The 13,513-nt window shown below is 55.1% G+C and overlaps 1 protein-coding gene across 3 annotated transcripts in view; it reads left to right on the top strand.

Annotated features, from left to right (window-relative positions):
• The window catches only part of ALKBH4 (alkB homolog 4, lysine demethylase), a 13,271-nt gene extending 5,262 nt beyond the window's left edge, over positions 1 to 8,009 (top strand). Inside the window, exons 2-3 of one of the 3 annotated variants that reach the window (XM_023218732.2) lie at positions 4,440 to 4,546; positions 6,272 to 8,009. In XM_023218732.2, coding sequence (XP_023074500.1) covers positions 4,440 to 4,546; positions 6,272 to 6,859 — 695 coding nt within the window. In that variant the 3' untranslated portion in view covers positions 6,860 to 8,009. Of the gene's footprint in view, positions 1 to 4,348; positions 4,547 to 6,271 lie in introns of all 3 variants that reach the window. The other 2 variants (XM_023218733.3, XM_023218731.3) reach the window with 2 other exon arrangements.
• Positions 8,010 to 13,513: the final 5,504 nt, after the last annotated feature.

Genomic DNA, 13,513 nt, shown 5'->3' with positions numbered 1-13,513 from the left:
GGAAGTGCACCATCCCGCCTCCGTTCGTCCAAACACCAGGGACAGAAAGTAGAAGGGTCGCTGCCAGGGGTTCAGGAAGGGGAGATGAGGAGCTGTTGTTTAATGGGGAAAAAGTTTCAGTTTTGCAAGATGAAAAAGTTCTGAATGGTGGTGACGGCTGTGCAACAATATGAATGAACTTAAGAGTTTTAATCTGTGAAAGGGGCCAGGTGACGTGGCTCATGCCTAGAATCCCAGCCCTTTGGGAGGCTGAGGCAGGAGGATCGCCTGAGTCCAGGAGTTTGAGACCAGTTTGGACAACATAGCAAGACCTTGCCTCTACAGAAAATTTAAAAATCAGCTAGGTGTGGTGGCGTGTGCTTGCAGTCCCAGTTACATGGGAGGCTGAGGTGTGGGGATTGCCTGAGCCCACGAGGTCAAGGCTGCAGCGAGCTGTGAGCGCCGCTACACTCCAGCCTGAGTGGCAGAGTAAGACCCCGCCTCAAACAAAAAAAAAAGAAAAGAAAAAAAATTGTGGAAAGTCTGACCCGCGCCAGCAGCCATGTAGAGGTAACACCTTCCCAACACGGTGGCTATGGAACAAGGAGAGTGAGGTGGCCAGGATCTCAGGGCACTGGGGCAGTTCCTCACTGACTTTCCAGCCTCCACCCCTTCATAGCTGCCCCTCCCCCTCTCCAGATCTTTCTGACATTCACATTTGACCTCGTCACTCCTTTAAAACCCTTCAAGAGCACTCCATGGCCTTTGGAACAAGTCCAGCCTGCTCAGTCGACACACGGGGGACTCCCAGTTTTAATGTTTCCCGTGGGAGGGCCCCAGGAGCAGGAGGAGATAGTGCCAATCTCAGGAGGTGTCTGAGCTGGAAGTAAAGCATTAGAAGGGGCTGAGGTCCCCGAAGGGAAGAACAGAGAAAGACAGCGGCCCACAGCGAGTGGCAGCCCAGGGTATGAGGAGCCTGGAGATGGGAGAGGAAGAGGAGACAGGCCACAGAGCCCAGGGCTGAGGTCTGGTGGCCTCCGAGGTCCTCACTGGGTGACTCTGGCCAGAACCTCCGCATGTCTACACCTCCTGCCCATGATAGATGATAGTTATGGTACCTTCCTCTTGGGGCTGTCCTAGGGATGAAACTAGATAATCCATGTAAAACGTTTAGTACCATGGATGCAAATATTTCATTGGCGAAACTCCTTTTTTTTTTTTGAGACAGAGTCTGGCTCTGTCACCCAGGCTGGAGTGCAGTGGCTGAATCTCAGCTCACTGCAAGCTCCTCCTCTCAGGTTTACGCCATTCTCCTGCCTCAGCCTCCGGAGTAGCTGGGACTAGAGGCGCCCACCACCTTGCCCGGCTAGTTTTTTGTATTTTTTAGTAGAGACGGGGTTTCACAGTTTTAGTCAGGATGGTCTCGATCTCCTGACCTTGTGATCCACCCGTCTCGGCCTCCCAAAGTGCTGGGATTACAGGCTTGAGCCACCACGCCCGGCCAAGGCGAAACTCTTTTTTAAAAATTTATTATTGGCCGGGCTCAGTGGTTCACGCCTGTAATTGCAGCACTTTGGGAGGCTGAGGCGAGAGGATCACAAGGTCAGGAGTTCAAGACCATCCTGGTCAACATGGTGAAACCCCGTCTCTACTAAAATACAAGAAAAAATTAGCTGGGCGTGGTGGCACGTGCCTGTAGTCCCAGCTACTCCGGAGGCTCAGGCAGGAGAATTGCGTGAACCCAGGAGGCGGAGGTTGCAGTGAGCCAAGATCGTGCCACTGCACTCCAGTCTTGGTGACAGAGTGAGACTCCATCTCAAAAAAGCAAACAAAAAAATGTATTATTATTATTTTCAAGATGGGGTTGCCCAGGCTGGTGTCCGCTAGCATGATCTCGGCTCATTACAACCTCCATCTTCTGGCTCAAGTGATTCTCCTGCCTCAGCCTCCCAAGTAGCTGGAACTATAGGAGCGCCATCACATCCAGCTACTTTTTTTGTATTTCAGTAGAGACAGGGCTTTGTCATGTTGGCCAGGCTGATCTCAAACTCCTGTACTCAAGTAATCCATTCACATCAGCCTCCAAAAGAACTGATATTATAGGTGTGAGCTACCATACCTGGCCAGAACTTTATTATTATTTCTTTATTGAGATGTGATCTCTCTGTGTTGCTGAGGCGAGTCTCAAACTCCTGGGCTCAAGTGGTTCTCCCGCCTTGGCCTCCCAAAAGGCTAGGATTACAGGTGTGAGCCACTGCGTCTGGCCATTAACTATTTTTAATGAAGACAGGTGGACAGGAAGGGGTAGCCAAAGCCAAGGGAGAGATTTAAGAAGTAGTCACTGGCAGCATGACTTAGGGTCAGGGTCAAGGATGGCTGCACAGAAGGCAGAAAAGAGTTGAGAGAGGTGGAGGCCCCGGGAGAGTTGGGGGATGGGAGGCTGCAGGTACAGGAATGGAGGTGACAGGAGAGGAGGAGGAGGAGCCGTGGCTCGGGAGGAGACAAGGCCAGGAGTGGTTTCTAGACTTTTTTTTTTTTTTTTTTTTTGAGACAGGCTATGTCACCCAGGCTGGAGTGCACTGGTGCAACCTCAACTCACTACAATCTCCACCTCCTGGATTCAAGGGATTCTCCTGCCTCAGCCTCCCGAGTAGCTGGGATTACAGGCATGCATCACAACGCCCAGCTAACTTTTGTATTTTTAGTAGAGATGGGGTTTCGCCATGTTGGCCAGGCTGATCTCGAACTCCTGACCCCAGGTGATCTGTCCACCTTGGCCTCCCAAAGTGCTGGGATTACAGGTGTGAGCCACCACACCCGTCTTGGTTTCCAGACTTTCTTTAGCATGGGGGAGCCCTGAGAGTACCGCCAGGCCTCAGGGATGGTGGCAGAGCAGAGGGACATGGGGTAGGAGTTGAGTGACAGCCCAGGGTATGAGGATTGAGGGGTGATGCTGGGTCTGGAAAAGTGCCCTGAGGACAAGAGTGAAGAGGAGGGAGGCTGGGGCACTGAGGAGCTCAGCTAAATGCTCAGCTCTGTAGGGAAGGAGGCTGCCCTCCTGGGTGACCCTCAGGCTGGTGATAGGCACGGGCAGCCCCTGGGATACCGGGGTGGCGTCAGCAAAGACCTAAAGAGATGAGGGTCCACAGATTCAAGATAGTCAGACAGTTTGGGTCCTCCTGGAAGCAGCCGAGGAGACGGGAGTGCAGGAGGTGCTGTCCAGCCTCGGGCTGGTTCCCTAACTTTGCTGAGCCTCCTTTGTAAAATGGAGAAGGAAAAACGCGTTGTACAAACCCTTCTCTTTTACAGGGGAGGAAAGTGAGAAAGGAAACCAATCAAATTCACGTTAGCTCCAGAGGGCTGCAGGCCGTCCCCGGTCAGCCTGGGGCAGAGGCTCTGCCTGCACCTCCCCCTAGACTCCAGCTGCCTTCCACGGCGGCCTGAGAGGAGAAATGAGCCATCAGAGGGTCTCCTGAGGGCACACAAGTGCCAGGGGCTGCCATGGCTCCAGGACGCATCTTTCCTTTTTTTTTTTTTTTTTTTTTTGAGACAGGGTCTTGCTTTGTTGTCCAGGCCGGAGTGCAGTAGCACAACCATGGCTCGCTGCAGCCTCAACCTCTTGGGCTCAAATGATCCTCCCGCTCAACCTCCTGAGTAGCTCTGCCACACCTGGCTAACTTTTATTTAAACTTTTTTTTTTTTTTCTTTTTGAGTCTCATTCTGTCGCCCAGGCTGGAGTGCAGTGGTGCCATCTTGGCTCTCTGCAACCTCTGCCTTCCAGGTTTAAGCAATTCTCCAGCCTTAGCCTCCTGAGCAGCTGGGATTACAGGCACATGCCACCATGCCTGGCTAATTTTTGTATTTTTAGTAGAGATGGGTTTTTTTTTTTTTTTTTTTTTGAGACAGAGTCTTGCTCTGTCGCCCGGGCTGGAGTGCAGTGGCCGGATCTCAGCTCACTGCAAGCTCCGCCTCCCGGGTTTACGCCATTCTCCTGCCTCAGCCTCCCGAGTAGCTGGGACTACAGGTGCCCGCCACCTCGCCCAGCTAGTTTTTTGTACTTTTTAGTAGAGACAGGGTTTCACCGTGTTAGCCAGGATGGTCTCGATCTCCTGACCTTGTGATCCGCCCGTCTCGGCCTCCCAAAGTGCTGGGATTACAGGCTTGAGCCACCGCGCCCGGCCTAGAGATGGGGTTTCACCATGTTGGCCAGGCTGGTCTTGAACTTCTGACCTCAGGTGATCCTCCCGCCTCGGCCTCCCAAAGTGCTGGGATTATAGGCGTGAGCCACCGCGTCCAGCCTATTTTAACTTTTCGCAGGGACGGGGTCTCGCTCTGTTGCCCAGCCTGTGGACCTGTGTTTCTTTTGCAGAAAACATACCGTTTCATTTACTGCTCCGACACCGGCTGGGCCGTGGGTGCAGAGGAATCTGACTTTGAGGGCTGGGCCTTCCCATTCCCAGGAGTGATGCTGATCGAGGACTTTGTGACCCAGGAGGAAGAAGCCGAGTTGGTGCGGCTCATGGACCGTGACCCCTGGAAGCTCTCCCAGTCTGGACGGAGGAAGCAGGTAGGCCGGCCCTGAGCCCATGGGGAGGGCTGGGCTGTGCTGAGGGGGCAGCCCTACTGCTGGGGACCCTCCCCTTCCTCTGCAGCCATACCCCACAAACCTCCAGGGTTAGTAGTGGGCGACTTCCCCAGACCCTGGGGCTGTGGGCGGCCAGGCTTGCTGCAGATCGTGTGTCTGATGGGCAGAGGTGCACCCGGGTACCCCTCTCCCCGTGATATGTGCTGCTGGGCTCTCTGCCCCTCTCTGCAGCTGGCTTGGTGGTGGCGCGGGCACCCCATTCTCCCAAGCTGCAGGCGCCCCCACCTCCCATTGTCACCATCAGTGTCCTGTCTCCTCACACGCTTCCCCTTACCTGGGCCCGCTGTTCCCTCCAACTCACCCCTTCCCTACCTGTGTCCAGACTCTACTGGAGGCTGGAGTGACCCCGCCTCCTCACGTCCCCTCACCCCCACCCCCTTTCCTCCCTCCCCAGCCTCCATGTATGGCCACTGGGACAGTCAGCATCCCTGGGTGCCCCCTCAGCCTTCATTGTAGCTTTTTTTTTTTTTTGAGACAGAGTCTCACTCTGCCACCCAGGCTGGAGTACAGTAGCATGACCTGAGCTCATTGCAACCTCTGCCTCCCAGGTTCAAGCCATTCTTCTGGCTCAGCCTCCCAAGTAGCTGGGACTACAGGTGCCCACCACCACGCCCGGCTAATTCTTGTATTGTTAGTGGAGACGGTGTTTCACCATGTTGACCAGGCTGGTCTCGAACTCCTGACCTCACGTGATCCGCCCGCCTTGGCCTCCCAAAGTGCTGGGATTACAGGCGTGAGTCACCGCGCCCGGACCCATTCTTTTGTGACATCCTGTTGGATGTTTGTACATTTCATTTCTTCATTCATCTATCAATGGACATTGGTGTTGTCACTTTTTGGCTGTTGTGAACATTTGTGTACAGGTTTTTCGTGGTTTTTTTTTTTTTTTTTTGAGACAGGGTCTCGCTCTGTCGCCCAGACTGGAGTACAGTGGTGTAATCTTGGCTCACCATAGCCTTGACCTCCCAGGCGCTGGCGATCCTCCTACCTTAGCCTCCTGAGTAGCTGAAACTAAGGCATATGCCACCAAGCCCAGCTAATTATTATTATTATTATTTTGAGACAGGGTGTCTCATTCTGTCTCCCAAGCTGGAGTACAGTGGCTCAGTCTCCACTCACCACAGCCTCAACCTCCTGAGCTCCAACAGTCCTCTCACCTCAGCCTCCTAAGTAGCTGGGACTAAAGCCTGTGCCACCACATCTGTCTAATTTTTGTTTTTTTACTAGAGATGGAGTTTTGCTCTGTTGCCCAGGCTGGTCTCGAACTCCTGGGCTCAAACGATCCACCTGCCTGGGCCTCCCAAAGTGTTGGGATGATAGGCGGGAGCCACCATACCCAGCCTAATTTTTAAATTTCTTGTAGAGAGGAGGTCTCACTTTGTTGCCCAGACTGGTCTCAAACTCCTGGCCTCAAGAGCTCCTTCCGCCTCAGCCTTCCAAAGCGCTGGGATTACAGGCATGCACCACCATGCCCCGCCATTTGCTGTCACTTTGTCTCCTTGAGTCTGCCTCCTCCTGCTTCACCTCCATGAAGCCAGGGGGCTTTTGCTTGCCTTGGTCACTGTGATTGAATTCTTCCCACCTAGTCTGTGGTAGACATCTTCGTAAAGTCAGATACCTCATATTCTTTTTGTCTTCATCCATCAGGACTATGGCCCCAAAGTCAACTTTCGGAAACAGAAGCTAAAGACTGAGGGCTTCTGCGGCCTCCCCAGCTTCAGCCGGGAGGTGGTGCGGAGGATGGGCCTCTACCCGGGGCTGGAGGGCTTCCGGCCCGTCGAGCAGTGCAACTTGGACTACTGCCCCGAGCGCGGCTCTGCCATCGACCCCCACCTGGACGACGCCTGGCTGTGGGGGGAGCGGCTGGTCAGCCTCAACCTCCTGTCCCCCACCGTGCTGTCCATGTGTCGGGAGGCACCCGGGAGCCTGCTCCTCTGCTCGGCTCCGTCGGCTGCCCCGGAGGCCTTGGTGGACAGCGTGATAGCACCCAGCCGGTCGGTGCTATGCCAGGAGGTGGAGGTGGCCATCCCCTTACCCGCCCGCTCCCTGCTGGTCCTCACGGGGGCCGCAAGGCACCAGTGGAAGCACGCCATCCACCGCAGACACATCGAGGCCCGCCGTGTCTGCGTCACTTTCCGGGAGCTGTCGGCCGAGTTTGGCCCCGGAGGGGGCCAGCAAGAGCTGGGCCAGGAACTGCTGCGAATTGCCCTCTCCTTCCAGGGAAGACCCGTGTGAGCCGCCTCCCTGGCTCCAGACTTGACTGATGCTGGGATTGAAACGGGGAGCACAGGACAGGGCCTCCTGCAACTCACGGGGTTTCAAGAGAAGATGGGTGACATGCTGTGAGCAGTGCGAGCCGCACCCCGGAGCGGGTTTTGATAGGAACGCACCGCCGGGCAGCCCCCTTCCACCTGGACCATGGCCACTCTTGTTTTGGTTATTTAATTTGTCACAGTCTTGGGGACATGGGATCATTTGAGCTTAAAAAATATTGGGGGCCGGGCACGGTGGCTCACGCCTGTAATCCTAACACTTTGGGAGGCTGAGGTGGGTGGATTGCTTGAGGTCAGGAGTTCGAGACCAGCCTGGCCAACATGGTGACAACCCGTCTCTACAAAAAATACAAAAATTAGCCGGGTGTGGTGACTCGCACCTGTAGTCCCAGCTACTCGGGAGGCTAAGGTGGGAGAATCGCTTGAACTCGGGAGGTGGAGGGTGCAGTGAGCCAAGATCGCGCCACTGCACTCCAGCCTGGGCGATAGAGCAAGAGTGTTTCAAAAAAAAAAAAGGGAATATTTTAAATGATTTTCACCTTTATTATGCATCTATTTTCATGGGGTTTCCCGGTATCTCACCGTCCAGTCCCTTCATTTGGGGAATGTGTTGGATTAGAGGACAGAGTTGGTTGAAGATTTGAAGTTTAGACTAAAGAGCTGGTAATAGCTTCAGAGTCAGGCTCAGCCTGACTCCTGCTTGACACCCCCACGCCCCGGGGGATTGAGGATGTGAGGAGGGCAGGGAAATCTGAGAGCCTCCTCCCAGCCCCATAATGCTGTTAACATGTAGGAAAAATTAGAGCTCCCGGCCAGGTGCAGTGGCTCACACCTGTAATCCAAGTACTCTGGGGGGCTGAGGTGGGAGGATCGCCTGAGGCCAGCCTGGGCAACATAGTGAGACCCCATCTCTACAAAAAATACAAACATTAGCTGGGCGTCTGGGCGTGGTGACGCGCACCTGTAAGAGAGGCTGAGGCAGGAGGATGACTTTACCACGAGGTCAAGGCTGCAGTGAGCTCATGATCACACCACTGCACTTACTCGGCAGCAGAGCAAGACCCTGTCCCTCAAATAAATAAAAGGAAAAACAAAAGCTCTTCACCTCCCACGACACCAGGAAGCTATTCCTTTGTGATGGGGCTGTGTGTGGGGAGCTTACCTGGATGGGGGAGCTGCTCTGCTGTCCCTGTGGCCGGGTGAGAGGCAGGCTGTGGAGGCTGAGGGGGTGGCCTGGACCCATGTGGCCAGCCCTCTCTCCCACCACTATGAGACAAAATGTTCAGTTCCCCACCACCTACTGGGAGCTAAATCCAGGGGATAGGAAAGGTTCGGGGCCAGCACCACTCTTTACAGTGACCCCCAGAACCCTCTGGGAGCTGTCAGGTGGTGGAGCCATGCACTGTGTATAAAGCAGCGTCCCAGCCACTGAGCCCAGGAGGGCTGAAGAGCCCCGCATAGACCCAGGGGAGAGGCTGCTGGGTTTCTAGTGGCTGTGAGAGCCCAGCAGCCAGGTGGGTGGAAGTGGCTCCCAGGCCACCTTGACTTTGGCTCCCTGGTCGGCTCACTTGGAGCAAGAGCGTGGAGCCCTGCTTCCTCCCAGTGTCACGGCCACAACGGGCCTCTCACTGCGTATCCAGATGTGAGTGGGGTCAGAGCTCCAGCTGGTCATCCCTGCACTGGAGCAGATAAGCCAGCCCAGGGACCAGTGCAGGGTCTCTGCCCCTGGCAGGCTGGGCTGGCCGCTGCACGATGCTCCAGCAATGGGGAGGGACATCTGGAGAACAATGCACATAGAGACTTGGCGGGGAGAGGCCTGGTGAGGCTTGGGGACGCTGTAGAGCAAGAAACCTCCCTCCCCGGGCCCCCTCCGTGCTGGCCCTTCCAGCAGAGCACACTTTAGGAAACTCCATTACCTGGTAAGTTGGTGACACTAGAGTTGGGTCTGTCCTTGAAGCTGCGACACACATCCACAGCGACACCTTACCCAACAAGGATGGGGCTGGAGAAGGCCATGCTGGGAGGCTTCTGCCACAGCCTGGCCCACGTACACTACCCCGTAGCCGCGTATGTTTCCTTTTCCTTTTTTTTTTTGTGGTGGGGGGTCGGGGTGCGGAGGCAGGGTCTTGCTCTGTTGCCTAGGCTGGAGTGCAGTGGCGCAATCATGGCTCACTGTAGCCTCGAACTCCTGGGCTCAAGTGATCCTCCCCCTCTACCTCCCCAGTAGCTGGAACTACAGGCGTGTGCCACCATCCCCAGCTAGTTGTCTTGTTCTGTTTTGATTTTCTTTTTTTTTTTTTTTTTTTTCTTTTTTTTGAGATGGAGTCTCGCTCTGTCGCCCGGGCTAGAGTGCAGTGGCCAGATCTCAGCTCACTACAAGCTCTGCCCCCCGGGTTTACGCCACTCTCCGGCCTCAGCCTCCTGAGTAGCTGGGACTACAAGTGCCCGCCACCTCGCCCGGCTTGTTTTTTGTATTTTTTTTAGTAGAGATGGGGTTTCACTGTGTTAGCCAGGATGGTCTCGATCTCCTGACCTCGTGATCCGCCCGTCTCGGCCTCCCAAAGTACTGGGATTACAGGCTTAAGCCACCGCGCCCGGCCCTGTTTTGATTTTCAGTGGAGATAGAGTCTTGCTATGTTGCCCAGGCTGGTCTCAAACTCCTGGGCTCAAAAGCAATCCTCCTGCCTCAGCATCCCAAAGCGCTGGGAATAATGGGTGTGAGCCCCTCCGCCCAGCCTGCCCCATGTGTTTCTGCAGGGCTGGGCCCCAGGAGCTACTGCCTGCAGGGTCAAGTCTGCTTACCTGTGTTTGGGGTGGCAGTTTCCGCATCCGTCAGCACGCTTACCTCAGCAGACCAGGCCGCCCGCTGTCATGCTCTTGGAGCTTCAAGCAAGAGGACGGTGAGGCGTGGGACTGGGACACGCCCAAATAGGGAAGTGCCGACTCCGAGGACGGCTTCTGGAGACATCCCGCTCCAGAGCAGGCCCAGCGAGGGCTCAGCTGACATCCTTCAGCCGCTTCTGAAGGATGTTCAGGAAACAGCGCTGCCTGTTTGCTCAGAGTGGCAGGTGGTGAGGCCGAGGCTGGTCCTCCCTCACAGGCAGGGGTAGGGGCCAAGCTCCATGCAAGGCCCATTCTCTGGGGTTATTCCTGCCTCGATTTGTGTTGAGCCGGCCTGTCCCCTATCCCACAGTACCCATGGGTGGGTGGGCCACAGACTGGCTGGGAAAGGGGTTGAGACGTGGTCTCACTCGTGTTACCCAGGCTGGAGTGCAGTGGCACAATCTTGGCTCACTGTAGCCTCGACCTCCCTGGGCTCAGATGATTCTCCCACCTCAGCCTCCCTAGTAGCTGGGACTACAGGCACATACCACCAAGCCCGGGTAATTCTTGTATTTTTGTAGAGACAGGGTCTCGCGATGTTGCCCAGGCTGGTCTCGAACTCCTTGGCTCAAGCGATCTGCCCACCTCAGCCTCCCAAAGTGCTGGGATTACAGGTGTGAGCTGTAGGTTGTCAGGGTCTACATGGGTTTCGGCTCCTGTCTGGGCCTTGCCCTCCTGGGCCCCACCAGGGCTCTGCAGCATCTGAAGCAAAAAATCTTGGGCCGGGCGAGGTGGCTCACGCCTATAATCCCAGCACTTTGGGAGCCTGAGGCAGGAGGATCACTTGAGGTCAGGAGTTCAAGACCAGCCTGACCAACATGGCAAAACCCCGTCTCTACTAAAAATACAAAAATTGGCCGGGCGCGGTGGCTCAAGCCTGTAATCTCAGCACTTTGGGAGGCCGAGACGGGCGGATCACGAGGTCAGGAGATCGAGACCATCCTGGCTAACACGGTGAAACCCCGTCTCTATTAAAAAAATACAAAAAACTAGCCGGGCGAGGTGGCGGGCGCCTGTAGTCCCAGCTACTCGGGAGGCTGAGGCAGGAGAATGGCATCAACCCGGGAGGCGGAGCTTGCAGTGAGCTGAGATCCAGCCACTGCACTCCAGCCCGGGCAACAGAGCGAGACTCCGTCTCAAAATAAATAAATAAATAAATACAAATAAAAATAAAATAAAAATACAAAATTTAGCCAGGCATGATGGTGGGTGCCTGTAATCCTAGGTACTCAGGAGGCTGAGGCAGGAGAATCACTTGAGCCCGGGAGGCAGAGGTTGCAGTGAGCCGAGATCGCACCATTGCACTCCAGCCTGGGCGACAGAGCGAAACTCTATCTGGAAAAAAAAAAGAAAGAAAAAAAGTCTGTGTCGATGATCTGCTGGGTGTGGAGTGGGTTCTTCCATGCCAGTGACTGGTGTCCTGCCCTTGACAGGGGCGGGGCATGTTTTCCCTTTAAGGAAACGGCAGCCTCCACCGGAAGTGCAGTCTTTCTTGAGGCTGGTGGGCTTGCTGGCCCGGGGCTTGGTACTGAGGCCACTGCCCAGCCCAAGGGGCAGCCTGGCCTCTCAGGGTTGGCAGAACCAAGGCAGTGCCCTAAACGCTTTCCATGTAGTGGTGCCAGTTGCTTGGCACACCTGATTCCTAGCGGCCTCTAAGGTGAAGTGCCAGAGTTAAAAATAATAACAAGGCCTGGTGCAGTGGCTCAAGCCTGTAATCTAGCACTTTGGGAGGCGGAGGCCAGCAGATCACTTGAGGCCAGGAGTTTGAAACCAGCCTGGCCAATGTGGTGAAACCCAGTCTCTACTAAAAATACCAAAAACAAAAAAAAAAAAAAAAAAAAAAAAAGGCTGGGTGCGGCGGTTCACACCTATAACCCCAGCACTTTGGGAGGCTGAGGCAGGCAGTCACCTGAGGTCGGGAGTTCAAGACCAGCCTGGCCAACAGGGAGAAACCCCCTCTTTACTAAAAACACAAAAATAAGCCAGGCGTGTTGCTGCATGTCTGTAATCCCAGCTACTCAAGAGGCTGAGGCAGGAGAATTGCTTCAACCTGGGAGGCAGAGGTTGCAGTGAGCTGAGATCGTGCCACTGCCCTCCAGCCTGGACAACAAGAGTGAAACTCCATCTCAAAAAACAACAACAACAATTAACTGGGCATGGTGGTGATGCACGCCTGTAGTCCCAGCTTTTCAGGAGGCTGAGGCAGGAGAATTGCTTGAACCCAGGAAGTGGAGGTTGCAGCGAGCTGAGATCGTGCCACTGCACTCCAATCTGGGCGATAGAGAGAGACTGTCTCGAAAAAACAAAACAAAACAAAATAAAACAAATTCTTTCCTAGAAGAGGGCCTCTACCTCAGTGGGCGACAAAATACAGAACCGACCAGGCATGGTGGCTCACACCTGTAATCCCAGCACTTTCAGAGGCCAAGGCAGGAGGATCGCTTGAGGCCAGAAGTTCAAGACCACACTGAGCAACATAGCAAGATCCCATCTCTACAAAAAACATTAGCTGGGCATGGTGGTGTGTGCACCTGTAGTCCCAGCTACTTGGGAGGCTGAGGTGGGAGGATGGCTTGTGCCCAGAAGCTGGAGCCTGCAGAGAGCTGTGATTGTACCACTGCACTTTGGCTCCGGCCTGCGCAATAGAGCCAGACCGTCTCTAAAATAAATCTATATTTTTAAAAACACAGGCTGGGCGCAGTGGCTCACACCTCTAATCCCAGCACTTTGGGAGGCCGAGGTGGGCAGATCACAAGGTCAGGAGTTCGAGACCAACCTGACCAACATGGTGAAACCCCGTCTCTACTAAAAATACAAAAATTAGCCAAGCATGGTGGTGTGTGCCTGTCATCCCAGCTGCTGGGGAGGCTGAGGCACAAGATCACTTGAACCCAGAGGAAGGAGGTTGCAGTGAGCCAAGATCATGCCACCGCATTCCAGCTCGGGTGACAGAGCCACTCTGAATAAAAAAAAAAAAGCTGTCTGGTGCGTCCTAGCGTGCCACCAGCCCACAGGAGGGACCCACCTGTTCCCGCTGCCCCACAGTGACCTGGGGCTGGAGAACGTCCCAAGGTGACCAGTGCTCCAGTGGCTCCTCTCCTGAAGGGACTGGGGGGACCTCCAAGCCGACCCTGTCCAGGTGGGCTCTGTTGTCACTCAACCACCCTCTGGGGCTGCCCCTCCTTTGTTTCTGGAAAGAGAGGGACCTGTCTGGGAGGGGAAGCGGCAGGCAGAGGCACCCTGTGCTCTCGGGGTCCTACCTGGCTGGAGCCCCATGGCAGCGTATCCGGACCTGAGCACCCTGCTTCCATTCTAGAGATGTCCACGCCCCCTTCCCGGGGCAGCCTGGGAGGACACTGGCCAGTGACAGGAGGCCAGAGGGCGCTACAGGAGAAGGTTTTTATGCCATGATGGGGGTCCCCCAGTCAGCAGATGCCAGGGGAGGGCCAGGGGCTGCAGTTTATCCCCTCTGCCCACAGCGTCCCCCCAAGAACAGAAAGACTTTGAATATCGTCACTGGTTTATTCAGTTTCATCCAGGGCAACTGTTTTAAAAACCCGCACACAGGACAGTGGATGTGTCTGCTGCATGCATAGATCATCAGCACGAGGCAGGTAAGGGCTGCAGCTGAGTCCGGATCCACTCAGGCTTACGTGGTCCGGTCCTCAGCAAACCCTCCTAGAAGACGCAAAAACACATTCTGCCTTTCAAGTTTCTAAACTAGAAACACCTG

Source organism: Piliocolobus tephrosceles, chromosome 8 (assembly GCF_002776525.5).
Source record: "Piliocolobus tephrosceles isolate RC106 chromosome 8, ASM277652v3, whole genome shotgun sequence".
Taxonomy (NCBI): Eukaryota; Metazoa; Chordata; class Mammalia; order Primates; family Cercopithecidae; genus Piliocolobus; species Piliocolobus tephrosceles.
Note: the sequence above shows the minus strand (reverse complement) of the source record. Positions and strands in the feature narration are given on the sequence as shown.